The sequence below is a fragment of the Monodelphis domestica genome, chromosome 4, assembly GCF_027887165.1.
Source record: "Monodelphis domestica isolate mMonDom1 chromosome 4, mMonDom1.pri, whole genome shotgun sequence".
In the NCBI taxonomy this organism is placed as follows: Eukaryota; Metazoa; Chordata; class Mammalia; order Didelphimorphia; family Didelphidae; genus Monodelphis; species Monodelphis domestica.
Window position 1 is genome coordinate 376,567,575 of NC_077230.1, and position 13,963 is coordinate 376,581,537.

Below are 13,963 nucleotides of genomic sequence, written 5' to 3' on the forward strand. Positions count from 1 at the left end.
TGCACCATCGATATGCAAATAGAAGCCGCCTAAAAGGTACCAGGGTCACAGCTCTCTGACGGAGCCAACCTTGTGGGGCTACATTTGAATCAGACTCAACAAGGACATGTACCCAGCAATAAGGCCACCTTTCCCCCCTCAGACTTCCCGACCAGACTAGTCTTTTTTCCCCAAGTGGCAGCAGCCCCCTCACTCCACCCCCAGGGCAGCTGAATACAGGAACAGAGGGTCCCCCTGGGCATGAGCCAGCAAGGAGCTGGCCCCCACCCTCAAACACAGGTGGGAGGGGGCACTCTCTGTCGGGGTGAGGGATGGGGCCTGCACACAGTCTGGGGAGCAGGTCATGGCACGTTGGTCTCTAAAAGGTTCACTAGTACTGGCCTATAGGATAGTGTTGAGGGGGACCTGAAAATAAAAGGCTTCTGAATTTAAATCTTCCTTCAGATGTCTTCCTGGGGAATGCCCACAGATGAGCAAGAAGACAGCTATATTTGGGGTTGGGGAAGCCTCCAGGGGAAGGGAAGGGCTAAGCTTGTGATTTCACCAGTAGAGAGACCCAACACTTGAGCAACAATGCCTCTTCAGCATCCAGACTTGGAGTGCCATCTGGGCCACCAAGAGGTTAAGTGCCTTGGCTATAAGAAGGCGCCATAGTGCACAGAGCACTGAGCATGGAGTTGGGAAGCCCTGAGTTCAATTTCAGCCTCAGACACTTAATTAGCTGTATGTTCCTAGGCAAGTCATTTCACTTGTTTGCCTCAATTTTCTTCAGTGGTAAAATGGGAGTGATAACAGCACCTACCTCCCACAGTTGTGAGGATTGAATGAAATCATTGTAAAATACTTAGCACAGTGTCTGGCCTACTATATGTTTATTCCCTTTCCCCCACGGTTATACAGACAGAATGTGTCATCAGAGGCAGAACCTAAACCTCTGTGTTCCTGGCTCACAGGCTAGCGCTCTCTCTGTCCACTAGGCCCTGCTACATTTCTCACAAAAGAGATCGTGGATAGTAAGACTTGTTTTTTAAAAAGTCAGAATTGGAACAGCTAGGTGGCTCATTGGATTGAGAGCCAGGCCTAGAGACGGAGATCCTGGGTTCAAATGTGACCCCAGACACTTCCTAGTTGTGTGACCCTGGGCAAATCACTTGACCCCCATTGCCTAGCCCTTACCACTCTTCTGCCTTGGAGCCACAGAAAAATTTAAATTAATATCCAATAACTCCAAATATTATATTTTATAAGATTTATTAATAATCACTTGAAGTAGAAGAAACAAAAGGACAAAAGTAAAAGCCTGAGTAAAAGCCAGCTTTCCCAGCCACAATCAAGGACAAAAAGAGAGGGCAGAGCTACACAAAACTTAATATCCCCCTCTGTTACCATGTAATGTGAGAAGGAACATGTAAAGCTGGGAAAGCCCCTAGGGAGCAAATCCAAATTATACAACACAATATTGATTTTTAAAACAGATGGTCAGGATTTTTTTTTTCAGTAATTTAAAAAAAAGTCAAAGATTTGTTGTTAAGCATTTGTGACCCATGGGGATCCTGCCTTCACCCCCCTCCAAAAACCCGAGTCACAGTGAATCGTTTGAGGTTGTAAATTGAAAGATTCCAAATCACACAAATAGTTGTTCATTAACTACAAGAAGGCATTGTTTAGAGACAGCATACAGCTCTAAACTTCCAGAAGAAGGGAGTGATCTCTGGGGCCCAGCCTCTTCTCCCTTTCTTCTGGCTGCCTTTGTCCACCTGCTCTGAGCAGCATGGCTTGCAGGTGGATAGTCTGGGCTTCAGAAGAGCCATTGTGGCTTCTCTGGCAGGATCTCCCTCTCCGGGAAGGCCATTTGGCATCAGGTCAAGTCCAAGGGACACAGCAGCCCAGGGGTGGCTGGAGGAGAAGCAGGCAGAGGGGAAGAGGCCACAGTGGAGACTGTTGGTGGTTGGCTCCCCAGAGCTCTGACTTCAGGAATTCAGACCTGGCCTCCTCCCCTCCTTCCAGCCCCAGGGGTATCCTTGGCAACAGGCAAACACTGGTGGGGCGGGATCATGATATTGACGTATTCCTGGGCTTGGCCTGGGAAGGTGTCTGGGCTGAGTCTTAGGAAAGGCAGGAGGGAGGCAGCTCCCCCTCCGTGGCCCTGCACAACATGGCTCCTGGCTGCCCCCAGCTGGCAAGCGCCGTAATCTCACCCACCACTTTATTAAGAAACAGAAAGTGGGTCATGGCAGAGTGGTTGAGTCCAAGGGCAGTAGGGTCCTTGGAGATCACCTAGTCTAGTTTGGGTTGGATTTGATCTAAAAACCCTGACCTTCTGTCTTAGAGTTAATATGAATGAAGTATCCATGACAGAAGAATGGTAAGGCCTAGGCAATAGGGGTTAAGTGACTTGCTCAAGGCGTCCGAGGCCAGCCTTAAACCCAAGTCCTCCCATCTCTAGGCCTGATGCTCCATCACCTAACCCAGGACTTCTTAATCTGAGGTCCATGAACTTGTTTTTCAGTGTCTTGATAACAGCATGTCAACATAAATGGTGTCCTTTGCTATCCTTTGTATTTTATTTTATGTGTTCTGAGAAGGGGCCTTCGGATTGCCATGAGTCCATGACACTCAAAGTTAAGAACCCTCCATCTAGTCCAACCTCCTTTTTTTTTTTTCATTTAACAAAAAGCTATTTTCTCTCTCTACTTCCCACTGAGGCCTTATAACAAATAAGCATAGTCAAGAAAAGCAGACTCCCACCTCGGCCACGTCTCCTTTCACGTGTATAGTCCTTCACCTCTCTCTCCAAAGGTGGCCAGCATCCTTCATCATGGGGCCTCTTGGGTCGTGTTTCATTATTGCACTACACCCACCAGAGTTCTGTGACCTTTCTGAGCTGACTGTCTTTACATTGTTGTTACTATATAAATCATTCTCCTGGTTCCACTCCCTTTACTCTCTCAGTTTATATGTGTCTTCCCAGTTCTCACCAAGAGTGTTCCCCTTAATCATTTCTTACAGCACAATAATAGACCATCACATTCATATGCCATCATTTGTTCAGCCATTCCCCAGGAAACCAATTATATTGAAACACATTTATCAAAATATTTAAAAAACAAGTTGGTGGCCCCCAAGAAAGAGCCCCTGGTTGAGGCCTTACAGACAAGGAAAGAGAACTAGGGGGAGAATGGGATTCACCCAGAATCACAGCCCTGGGTCTCTTCAATGAATGGTGGAGGATCATGGGCTGTGTTCTATCCCCCGTGAGTGGCACTATTTATGGTGTGTCCTGAACAACAGTGGGTGATCATCTTGGATTGAGGGTTTAGAGCTGAAAGAGGCCTTTGAAAGACATCCAGTCCAGCCTCCTTGTTTTTTCATATGGGGAAACTGAGGCCAATGGAGGGGAAGGGACTTGCCTAAGGTAACTTGGCAAGTGGCAGAGCTAGGCTTAAAACCTGGTTCTAACTTCTCTATTGAAGAACATGGCTTCCCTGGGTTATCTCAAACACAGCATACCTGAAATGCAATCTGTGTGTATTATACACATACAAATACATACATGTCCCCCTCTCTCCACTCACAAACCCTCACCTGCCTATTGGCTTTCCCACTTCTCTCCCCATGCTCAAGTGAACTTCCTAAATCAGCTGGGCCAACCCAACTACAGAGGCTCCCTCCTCGCTCCAGGAAAGCCTCTTTTGGCTTTTTTAAAAATACATTTCTTTTCAATTACACGTAATAATGAATTTACACCTAAGTTTTATGGAGTTGTATGATACAAATTATCTCCCTCCCTTCCCTCTCCCCTTCTGAAGCTAGCAAGCAGTTTAATCTGGGTTTTTGTTTGGCTTTTAAAGCCCTTCCCAACCCAACACCCTTCCTGCCTGGTCAGTCCTCTTATGCCTTCCTGCCCTCTGAGGATTCCACCATTCATCTGTCCTGAACCTGCTGGTCTCTACCCTTACCCAGGACACTTGCTCACAACTCTTGAACTTTGTACTGACCATCCTCCAAAACCTGGCATCCTCTCTCTCTTAATCTCTTCCTCTTGATTCCTTCAAGACTCAACTTGGATCCCACATTCTACGTTCCCTCTACTATGAATACAGCCAGGTGGCACCATCTTGTGGTCAGGAAGACTCATCTTCCCAAGTTCAAATCTGGCCTTAGATTCTAGCTATATGACACTGGGCAAGTCACTTAACTCTGCTTACCTCAGTTTCCTCATCTGTAAAATGTGCTGGAGAAGGAAATGGCCATACACTGAAGCCAACTTGGAAGGGACCTTAAGGAGTCTTAAAGGAAAAGCACATAACAGGTGTGGGAGCCAGCCCTAAACAGAGGCCTGGAAGTGGGAGATGGGACAGGAAGGCTGGTTTGCCTGGGGCATAGAGTGTGTGAAGGAGAAGTATGTATGATCAGTAGGATGGAGCCAGGTGGTGGTTTCAGCCCAGAAGTGGGGGGAGGGGGGCACAGAGTTTTACTGCCTGAACCGACTCCAGTATGAAAATCCTGATTCACTTTAACCCTCCTTTCGCTTGGTCCCTGCATGAGCCCTAGATGAGTAGAATAGGCAGTACTCTCATTTTGCAGATAAATAAAACAAGCCTCAGAGAAGGGGAATGATGTACCCTGGCCTGGGCCCCAAGGCTGGTGTTCTCTTCCTCCTCTCCTTCCTGCCCAGACTGGAGGGGGAGGTGCCAATCCAGCACTGATGGGAGTTTGGTTTTGTGTTTAGACTGAAGACCCTGGAGATGCGGCCTCTGGGCACATCCGACGTCCGGATTAAGATGCTGGCAGCCCCTATCAACCCGGCCGACATCAACGTGATCCAAGGTAGCCCAGGTCCTTGGTCCTTGCTGACTGGCTTCTCCCCCGCAAGCCGCCCCATCGCCTTCCTCCCCTGGGCAGGGGCAGTGCTTCTGGCATCAGCCCTGCTCCTGAAGAACACAGAGGCCAGTGCAGTCATTTCACAACTCCACCCGCAGTGCATTAGTATTCCAATTTTGCCACATCCCCTCCAACATTATCATTTTCCTTTACTGCCATATTGGCCAATCTGATAGGTGGAGGTGGTACCACAGCATTGTTTTAATTTGCATTTCTCTAATCACAAGGGAATTAGAACATTTTTTCATATGATTATTGATAGCTTTGATTTCTTCTTCTGAAAACTGCTTGTTCGTATCTTTTGACCATTTGTCAATCAGGGAATGATCCGTGTCCCTTTTTTTGCCCACAGGGACCTATGCCCTTCTGCCTAAACTACCTGCAGTTGGAGGGAATGAAGGGGTCGGACAGGTGTTAGAAGTGGGCAGCGAAGTGACAAGAGTCAAGCCCGGAGACTTGGTGATCCCAGCTGATGTTGGCCTGGGTGAGTTCCTCCAGGTACTTCCCCTGTCAGAGCCAATGTCTTTTCTTCCACTAGGCAGCCTTCTTGAAGCCTATGTATTCGTTCCATATCTCATTAATTTCCTTCATCAAATATTTACCATGTACCTACTGCTCTGGGAAATCCCAATCCTCTTTTAATGAGCCCAAGCGTCTCCCTGTTGCCACGGTCTTCCTTTGAACACCAGCATTCTTCCAGGTCTGTGAGCCCCGTAACACAGATGTACAAAGGTACAAGGCGGGTGGGAGCCGGCCCCAGAAAAAGACAACCTTGGGGCCATGCAGGACAAGTGGCATCAAGGATACCCTTGAAGAAAACTAGAATGAGAGAGAGAGACAGAGAGGGAGAGACAGAGAGGGAGAGAGAGAGGGAGAGAGAGGGACAGAGAGAGACAGAGAGGGAGAGAGAGAGGGAGAAAGAGAGAGAGACAGAGACAGAGACAGAGAGAGAGAGACAGAGAGAGAGAGAGAGGGAGAGAGAGAGGGAGAGAGAGGGACAGAGAGAGACAGAGAGGGAGAGAGACAGAGAGAGAGAGAGAGAGGGAGAGACAGAGAGGGAGAGAGAGAGGGAGAGAGAGGGACAGACAGAGAGGGAGAGAGAGAGGGAGAAAGAGAGAGACAGACAGAGAGGGAGAGACAGAGACAGAGAGAGAGAGACAGAGAGAGAGAGAGAGGGAGAGACAGAGAGGGAGACAGAGAGGGAGAGAGAGAGACAGAGAGGGAGAGAGAGAGGGAGAAAGAGAGAGACAGACAGAGAGGGAGAGACAGAGACAGAGAGGGAGAGACAGACAGGGAGAGAGAGAGGGAGAAAGAGAGAGAGACAGACAGAGAGGGAGAGACAGAGACAGAGAGGGAGAGAGAGAGGGAGAAAGAGAGAGAGAGAGACAGAGAGAGAGAGGAGAGAGAGACAGAGAGAGAGAGGAGAGAGAGAGAAAGAGAGAGACAGAGAGAGAGACAGAGAGGGAGAGGGAGAGACAGAGAGCGCGATGGGCCTTCCATGTGGCAGGAGGAAAGGTTAACTGATAGCGGCACAGTGTCCAAAGACTATCAGGAAGGCACTGGGCACACAAGACGTGCTCTTCTGCGCAGTCTTACAAAAGGCAGGTGAGAGTCACAAAGAAGGACCAAGCCTGCACAGGCTGTGATCTACATCTTCTCAGGGAATCCCCACATTTGTGAGCTCACATGTCCACCAGAGCAGGGGTCTTAACTCAAGAAGCCACGAGCTTATCAGGTAGTTAGCATCTTGATCACTAGGTTTCCTTTGTATTCCTCTTATTTTATTAATTCTGTGCATTTAAAAAGATGATTTTTGAGCAGGGAGGCTCTCTACCAGACACTGCCCAAGGAGGCCCAAGGCACAGAAACAGTTATAAGAACCCCTAGCCTAGCACCTCTGTGATACTCTGCACGGGGCTCTGTCCTAGAGACTGGAGGGGATGCAGAGTCCAGATGTGAGTCTGAGCCTGCAGGAAGATGCTAACACTAGACCTTAGATACTGAGCAAGAAGGAACCTTAGAATCCACCAGCCAGAGCACTTGGATTTATTAAGCTCCTGCTATGTGCCAGGCACTGTTGTAAGCACTAAGGAGAGAAAGTCAAAAGCCAGCCTCTGCTTTCAAGGAGCTCCCAGGCTGATGGGGGAACAACATGCAAACACTGTGGACAAACAAGTGGTCTGGAGAACAAGGAAACTGAGAGAAGGAAGGCACAAAGGAAGAAACAGGCTGAGGAGGAGTCGAGTGACTGCCCCAAGCTCACACAGCTGATTTTCCCCCCTTGTGTCTTAGTTTTCGGCCCACCTGCCCTCTGTCTTCAGAGGCCCAGAGTGCTTCCTTGCCCAGGGGCAGCTCCACCAGCTGCCAGGCCCACTGCTGAATGGGACCAGCTGTTTCTCCTTTTCTCTCCCAACCACCTTGACTCCAGCACACACACAAGAAGGTGCTTTTGAGGCTTTAAGGCCCTGGTTGCTAAAGGGAAATGGATAAGGATTCACAGAAATGAATGAGGAAGTCAAAACTTTAAGAGAAATCCTCCCAAATCCGCCTTTCTGTGTGAGCTTGGCATGCCGCCAATTGTCTTGTGATCTCAGTTTCCTCCTTCATCCGGCAAAGTGGCTGGATTAGATGACCTTCATGATGTTACCAGGGATTCCCTTCCTCAGCATATGAATAGGGCAGGCCTGATCCTGAGCATGGAGCCAGAAGGAACCCTAGAGGCCACTGAATCTAGCCCCCTCGTTTTACAGTTAAGGAAACTGAGGCATGAGTGAGGTTAAGGGACTTACTCAAGGTCACAGAGCCTAGCACCCCCACACCCTTCCCTGAATCCTCTTTCTTAACTCCTTTTTTCAGCCTCTCTCTAACCCCTCTGGCTTTAATTATTTCTGGGGTTTTCTCCTTTTAATTTTTTTGGTGAGGTTCAAATAAAAGCAGTTGTTATCTCTTTTGAGACTATCTTGAGACTCTTCTTTTACAATTTAGTGTTTTGAAAACCATTGTGTGGGTCCATAAAATGACAGTATTTGGTTGTTGTTGTTATTATTATTCCAGGCTTAGGACTTGTCTATCTCCCCAATCCCCCTGTATCTCTTATCACCTCACCAAAGTTTATACGCATCTGCATGTCTGAAAATACATTGGATTTTATTTGATGCATTGAAAAACCTTCTGAGAAGGAGGTCTGTAGGTTTTGCTCTAGTGCCAGAGGAGACCACAGCATTTAAAAAAAAAAAGGTTAAAAGAAATCTTGCTCCAGTATCCTTGTGCTTTACCAGGGAAAGTTGTCCTTGCCCAATCCCTGACATAACAGAGCCTCAGAGACTATCATTCTGGAAGAGCCCTGGTCCTCAGGAGATCAGAATGACCTTTCTTGATTTGTTTCTGGTGCCCGGAGACCCCTGGGATTGACCGATATCCAAAATAAAAACTGTGCCCATAGCTGCACTATCTCTCCTCCTTCAGTGCCTACTATGCTCCAGGCACTAAGGAACAGAGACACAAAAAGAGGCAAAAGACAGTCCCTGCCCTCTGGGGGAGACACCGTGCAAACAACTCTCTCCAGCGCCAGTTACGTACAAGGTAGTGGTGTCCATCCTTCATCTTCTAAGAGGACCGGTGGCATCCCAGCTGATCTCTTGACTGGAGCCCAAATTGGGTGTAAGTGAGGCAGAGCTGCACCAAGTCATCAGCTTCACTTTCTCTTCCAGAATCATCAAAGTGCGGTGTCGAGACCGAAGTGAGCAGGCCTGGGCTCTCCTCATGGCTCTGGCCGCTGTGTGACTTTGGGCTAGACGCTCTCGGGAGTCTCGCCTTCCTCCTCTGTAACATAAAGGGTTCGGAGTGAATAGTCTCTATATCGGATCTCATCAGTGGAGGGCGGTTTTTTGTTTTGTTTTAACTAGGGGATTTTGAGGGCTATAACTCGATTTCATGGATATAGGGAGCTTGCCATGATGAACCTGCCTCAGGCAACTGATGAATGAAATTTCTTAAGGGCTTTGTTGTTATTCAGTCATGTCTGACTCTGTGTGACCCCACTTGGAGTTTTTTTTTTTGGCAGAGACACTGGAATGGTTGGCCATTTCCTTCTTCAGCTCATTTTGCACATGAGGAAATTAATGTACACAGGGTTAAATGACTTGCCCAGGGTCACACAACTAGTAAGTGTCAGAGGCAAATTTGAACTTGGGTCTTCCTGACTCTAGGCCAGGGCTGTCTCTGCTATGTGGCCTAGCTGCCTCCCCCCTCCCATTTAGTAAGTCCTTAAGAGGGGCAGCTGGAGAGATGACATTTGGAGAGGGTGAGGACTGAACTTCAGGCCTCTGGGTCATTTTGGGGAACAACCCAACTTCTTTGGTGTGTCAACACTGACCTTCTCTGACCCAGGCACCTGGCAGACTGAGGCTGTGATGAGTGAAAAGTCCCTGATCAGCATCCCAAGCGATATCCCCCTGCTCTGTGCAGCCACCCTGGGGGTGAACCCCTGCACTGCCTACCGGATGCTGTCAGACTTCGAGCAGCTGCGACCAGGTAAGTCACGGGGACCCCCTGGCCCTCTGCAGGGACGAGGGCAGCCCTGGGTGTCTCCCTCTCTCTCACCCCCAACATCTGCCATCCATCCTGTGGGCTCTCCATAGCCAGCTCCCACTCCAGCCACTCCCTCCCCAGCCCACCCCCCATTGCAGTAGCTCCCGCGGGCTCTCCTTCCCTCTCCAGGCCTTCCTCTACACATCTCTCAGAGACGTCTGAAGGTCAGTAAACTCCAGCTGCTCCCCACTACTAGAGTTAAATAGCAATTCCTCCATCTAGCATTTAAAGCTCATCACAACCTGGCTCCAGCTTCCCTATCCATTCTTGGTTTTTTTTCTTGCAGAAGAGCGATAAGGGCTGGGCAATTGGGGTTAAGTGAGTTGCCCAGGGTCACCCAGCTAGGAACTCCCCTTCCTACACTGCTGGCTGCTGTATGGAGGAAACTCCCTTTCAGTCAACTGAGGAATGAAAAACTATGACTTAAAGGCTTTGTTATTATTCAGTCATATCTGACTCTGTGTGATCTATATGTGCGTTCTCTCGCCTAATGGGCTGTAAACTCTATGTGTGCATCAGAAGTGGTTGCTTTACCTTAGAGAAGAGTAAAGACCAGGTTCTGGGTCAGACTCCACTCGGGGCACAGTTGTGAGTTCTCCCCTGGGTTTTACCTGGGGTCGTTTCTTTATGATCTAGGGTTGCCTGATCATCCATAACCTGTATGAAGAGTCGTTCTGGTGGGGGAGTGAGTCCCCGCCTTAGGCCAGAGAGGTTCTCCGGGATCTGGCAGGAGCCCTCGTGTGAGGAGCGCTGGCTTTAAGTTGGCTGTTCTGGTGCTCCTGACACCGCTGGCTTCCTGCTTTCCAGGTGCTACAATACCCAGATACTCTGCCTGTTACTGCCATAAATGGGGGCCATTTCCTGGGCCTCGCTGCATGGTAGGCATGGTTTGCCAGATGTGGGGAAAAGTGTTTCCTACTTTTATTTTCAAATATTATATGTAGAGATCAGCTGACTTCCCTCATCATCATCTTAAACAGGCAGAATACAAGTTCGCCCTCTGAGCCTTTCTCACCATTTTGTTTGGGTTTCTTGACTATGCTGGTATTTAGACCAGAGAAGTATCTGCTTCCTCTGTTCATAGAATGTTAGGGCTAGAGGAGACTTTGGAGCAGAATTTCAGAAGTTGAAGGCTCTCAGAACAGCAGATCAGAGCGAAACTTAAGGGATGGGATGTCAGAGCTGGGAAGGAGTTTAGAACAGAAAGTATCAGCTAGGGGAGCCCTTGGAACACTGAATGACAGGTGCTTTCAGAAGGTGCTTTAAAGCACAGAACATCAGGATTTCAAGGGATGAGAGCACATAGGAGCTAGGAGAGATCTTAGGAGATAGAATTTTAAGTCTAGAAGAGACTTTGTCCTGAAGGAGCTCAGGGACCCTGTAATCCAGACCTCTTGTTTTCCAGGATGAAATTTCAGCCTTTTAGAGATCATGGAGAGAGTTAAGTAAAACAGGACCCCAGTCAGCCATCCAGTAAAACCTCCTGCCCTCCCTCCCTCCTTTAGCAAGATTGCCAGTGTCTCCCTGCCCTCCAGCATATGCTCAGAATACTGGGGCTTCTCTAACCATTTTGTCATCAGGGATTAGATAAATATCTTGAATCCGGGTGTCAGGAATTATATCCCTGGAGGAAGAATGCCTTCCTCTACTTCTCCTGAACTGGGCCCTTATCTGTCTAACCCTGTCTCTGACCAGATTAGGTCAGGGTGACTGCTCCTTTCTCAGATCCACAGGGATTGAGGAGAGGATCTTTGAATACTCAGCAGACAGGGACTGGGGAGGGACTGTAAGACTCTGTCTGGCCCTGGGACCCTGCCCCAAAGTGATTTTAGTAAAGGGAAGACATCATGGAGAAATGGAAACTCACTGCAGGTGGGAATCGTTTCAGTCTTTGTATCCTCAGAACTTAGCTTAGCACGGTGTCTGGCATATGGAAGATCCTTAACAAGCACAAATGACAGCAGTATTATTTTTAAACTCTCACCTTCTGTCTTGGAATCAAAACTGTGTATTGGTTCCCAGGCAGAAGAGTAGTAAGGGCTCTTGGTAAGGTAAGGCAATGGGGGTTAAGTGACTTGCCCAGGGTCACACAGCTGAGAAGTGTCTGAGACCACATTTGAACCTAGAACCTCCCCTCCCTAGGCCTGGCCCTCAATCCATTGAGCTACCTAGCTGCCCCCAGCAGTATTACTTTAAAGGCTGAGACAACAGTATGAGTGAGCCTGCCCTGGGAGATCTTGGGCAGAGAACACACGTCCTCTTGACTTGTTTCTCTTTCCACCTCTCTAGGGGACTCCATCATCCAGAATGCAGCCAACAGTGGAGTGGGACAAGCTGTCATTCAGATTGCTGCAGCCTTGGGTCTGAGAACCATCAATGTGGTCCGAGACAGGTGAGGGAGGGGGAGCCCTGCTGTGACTCCTTGGCCTTATCACAGTCTCAATCTGTGCTTTCAAGCTGCCCTTCCGGGTGTTTACTGGGGCCTTGGCTAAAGGCCAGAGGCCAGGCAACTGGCCTAGCTGGGGAGGAGGCTGGCTTATGTCTGGCCAGAAAGCTGAGCACAGGCCACCTTCCCAGAAGGCCCTAAGGACCATCTATACCGAAGTGGCTCAGGGACACTGGAGAAAGGCTAAACAGGCTCTTCCTGGCTCTTAGCAGAATCTGAGATAGCAGAAACCTCAGAGAAGCACTGTGCCTCCTTTCTGCTATGCTTGAGCCCAAAAACATCAGCCTTGGGGAATGAAATGGGGGTGGGTTTCAGGCAGACGGGGTTGAATGTATTTTTAAAAATCAGGAATTAGGAGAGACGCTCCCTTTGTGGGATGCCCGCTCTTGTTTGTTACTCCTATCCTATAAGAAGAACGGGGCCCCTATTTTCAAAACAGCAGCTGCTCTTTGGGAGTGTTGAGATGATTTGCTCTTTGAGCAAAATGAGTTTCCCAAGCCTTGAGCTTCAGCAGCGTGGTCCAGCTCCTCTGGCGGGGCTCTGGGGCCACTTGCTTTTGCTCTGGCTCTCCGTTAGCTCTGGATGCCCATGTGCTGTCAGGTGGCACTTGGCATGCTCTCAGGAGCCAGCCTTGCCATTGAGAAAGAGCGGAAAGGGGGTGAACTGGCTTGTTCACCAGAAACAGCATGAGAAAGGGGGCAAGACGGAGTCAGGACCCTTTAAAAGTGAGATAAGAGCCCAGATTAGTCCCATGAGAGTCTCTGGCTGTTGGGAATTGGGAAGCCTGGAGCTGTGGCAGATGGGCCCACAGGCCGTCACGTGGGGAGCTTTACTCCCCTGCCCCAGCCTGACTCAGGTCATTTGGTTATATTTGGAGCCTAGACCAGATCTCCAGAAGCTGACAGACAGACTGAAGGGCCTGGGGGCTGAACACATCTTCACAGAGGAAGCAATGAGAAGGCCAGAGATGAAAGACTTCTTCAAGGTACTTGGGGTGGGGAAAATGTTTTCCCCTCTAGGGTGCTCTTCTCCAAACCAAATAAACCTGAAGTAGAAGCCAAAGAGCCAGCCTGTGGCTTTGAAAAATACTATGTCAAGGGGCAGTGAGATGGCTCAGTGAGTAGAGAGCCAGGCCAAGGGATGGGAGGTCCGGGGTTCAAATGCGCCCTCAGACACTTCCTAGCTGTCTGTCCATGTAGCCACTTAACCCCATGGCCCATCCTTTACCACTCTTCTGCCTTGGAGTCAATATGCAATATTGATTATCAGACTGAAGGTAAAGTGGAAGAGGGAGAGGAGAGGGAAGACAGGCAGGCAGTCTTACAGGCATGGTATAGTGAAAAGAACCTTGACCCTAAGTCTACGGACCTGAGTGTGAGGCCCAGCTCTGCTGTCTCTATAACCCTGGACTAGCCAGTTACCCTCCCTAGGCCTCAACTTGCTCAAATGTAAAAAGAAAGGCTTGGATTAGGTCACCTTGATATTCCTTCTAACTCTAGAATTCTGATCTGGTAACAGCCTTTCTGGGCCTCAGTTTCTTAATCAGTAAAATGGGGGTAAGGGAAAGGAAAGGATTGATGAGATGACTCCTCAAGCCCCTTACTATATAATTCCACAAGATCTGTGATTTTTGAAAGCAGTCAACCCTGAACTTGGAGAATTTTCCCAGTTCTCCCATGGAAACCTCTCTTCTTCCGTGGAGAAAGCATTTCCCCAGTTGTCCTCAGTTAACAGAAGGTATGGGCAGACACCCTTCCTTTGGGCAGGCTCCTGGAGACTTTGTGGGGGACAGAAAAGAAAAGAAAGGAAAGGAAGGATTCACAAGAGGGAGTGTGTGTCCTAGAGTGGAACAGACCACAGCCTGGAGTTGGGCCTGGGGCTTGGGCCAGTCACTTCCCCATCTGTGTGGGGCTCCCTCCCCCTCCCCTAGGGCCCGGGGGTTCTCCGAGCCCATCGTCCCCCAAAGCCAGACTCCCAGATGTCAACCCAGCCAGGCAGCGCCCCTGGATTTGTGAACAGTGATGAAACTCTAGTTCCCTCTTC

General features: G+C 49.1%; 1 protein-coding gene across 1 annotated transcript in view; it reads left to right on the plus strand.

Moving 5' to 3' along the window:
- The window catches only part of MECR (mitochondrial trans-2-enoyl-CoA reductase), a 44,735-nt gene that overhangs the window by 14,040 nt on the left and 16,732 nt on the right, over positions 1–13,963 (plus strand). The window contains exons 2-6 of the mRNA XM_001373727.5: positions 4,733–4,830; positions 5,237–5,368; positions 9,274–9,417; positions 11,764–11,866; positions 12,803–12,905. Of these exons, the coding sequence (XP_001373764.3) occupies positions 4,733–4,830; positions 5,237–5,368; positions 9,274–9,417; positions 11,764–11,866; positions 12,803–12,905 (580 nt within the window). The remainder of the gene's footprint in view (positions 1–4,732; positions 4,831–5,236; positions 5,369–9,273; positions 9,418–11,763; positions 11,867–12,802; positions 12,906–13,963) is intronic.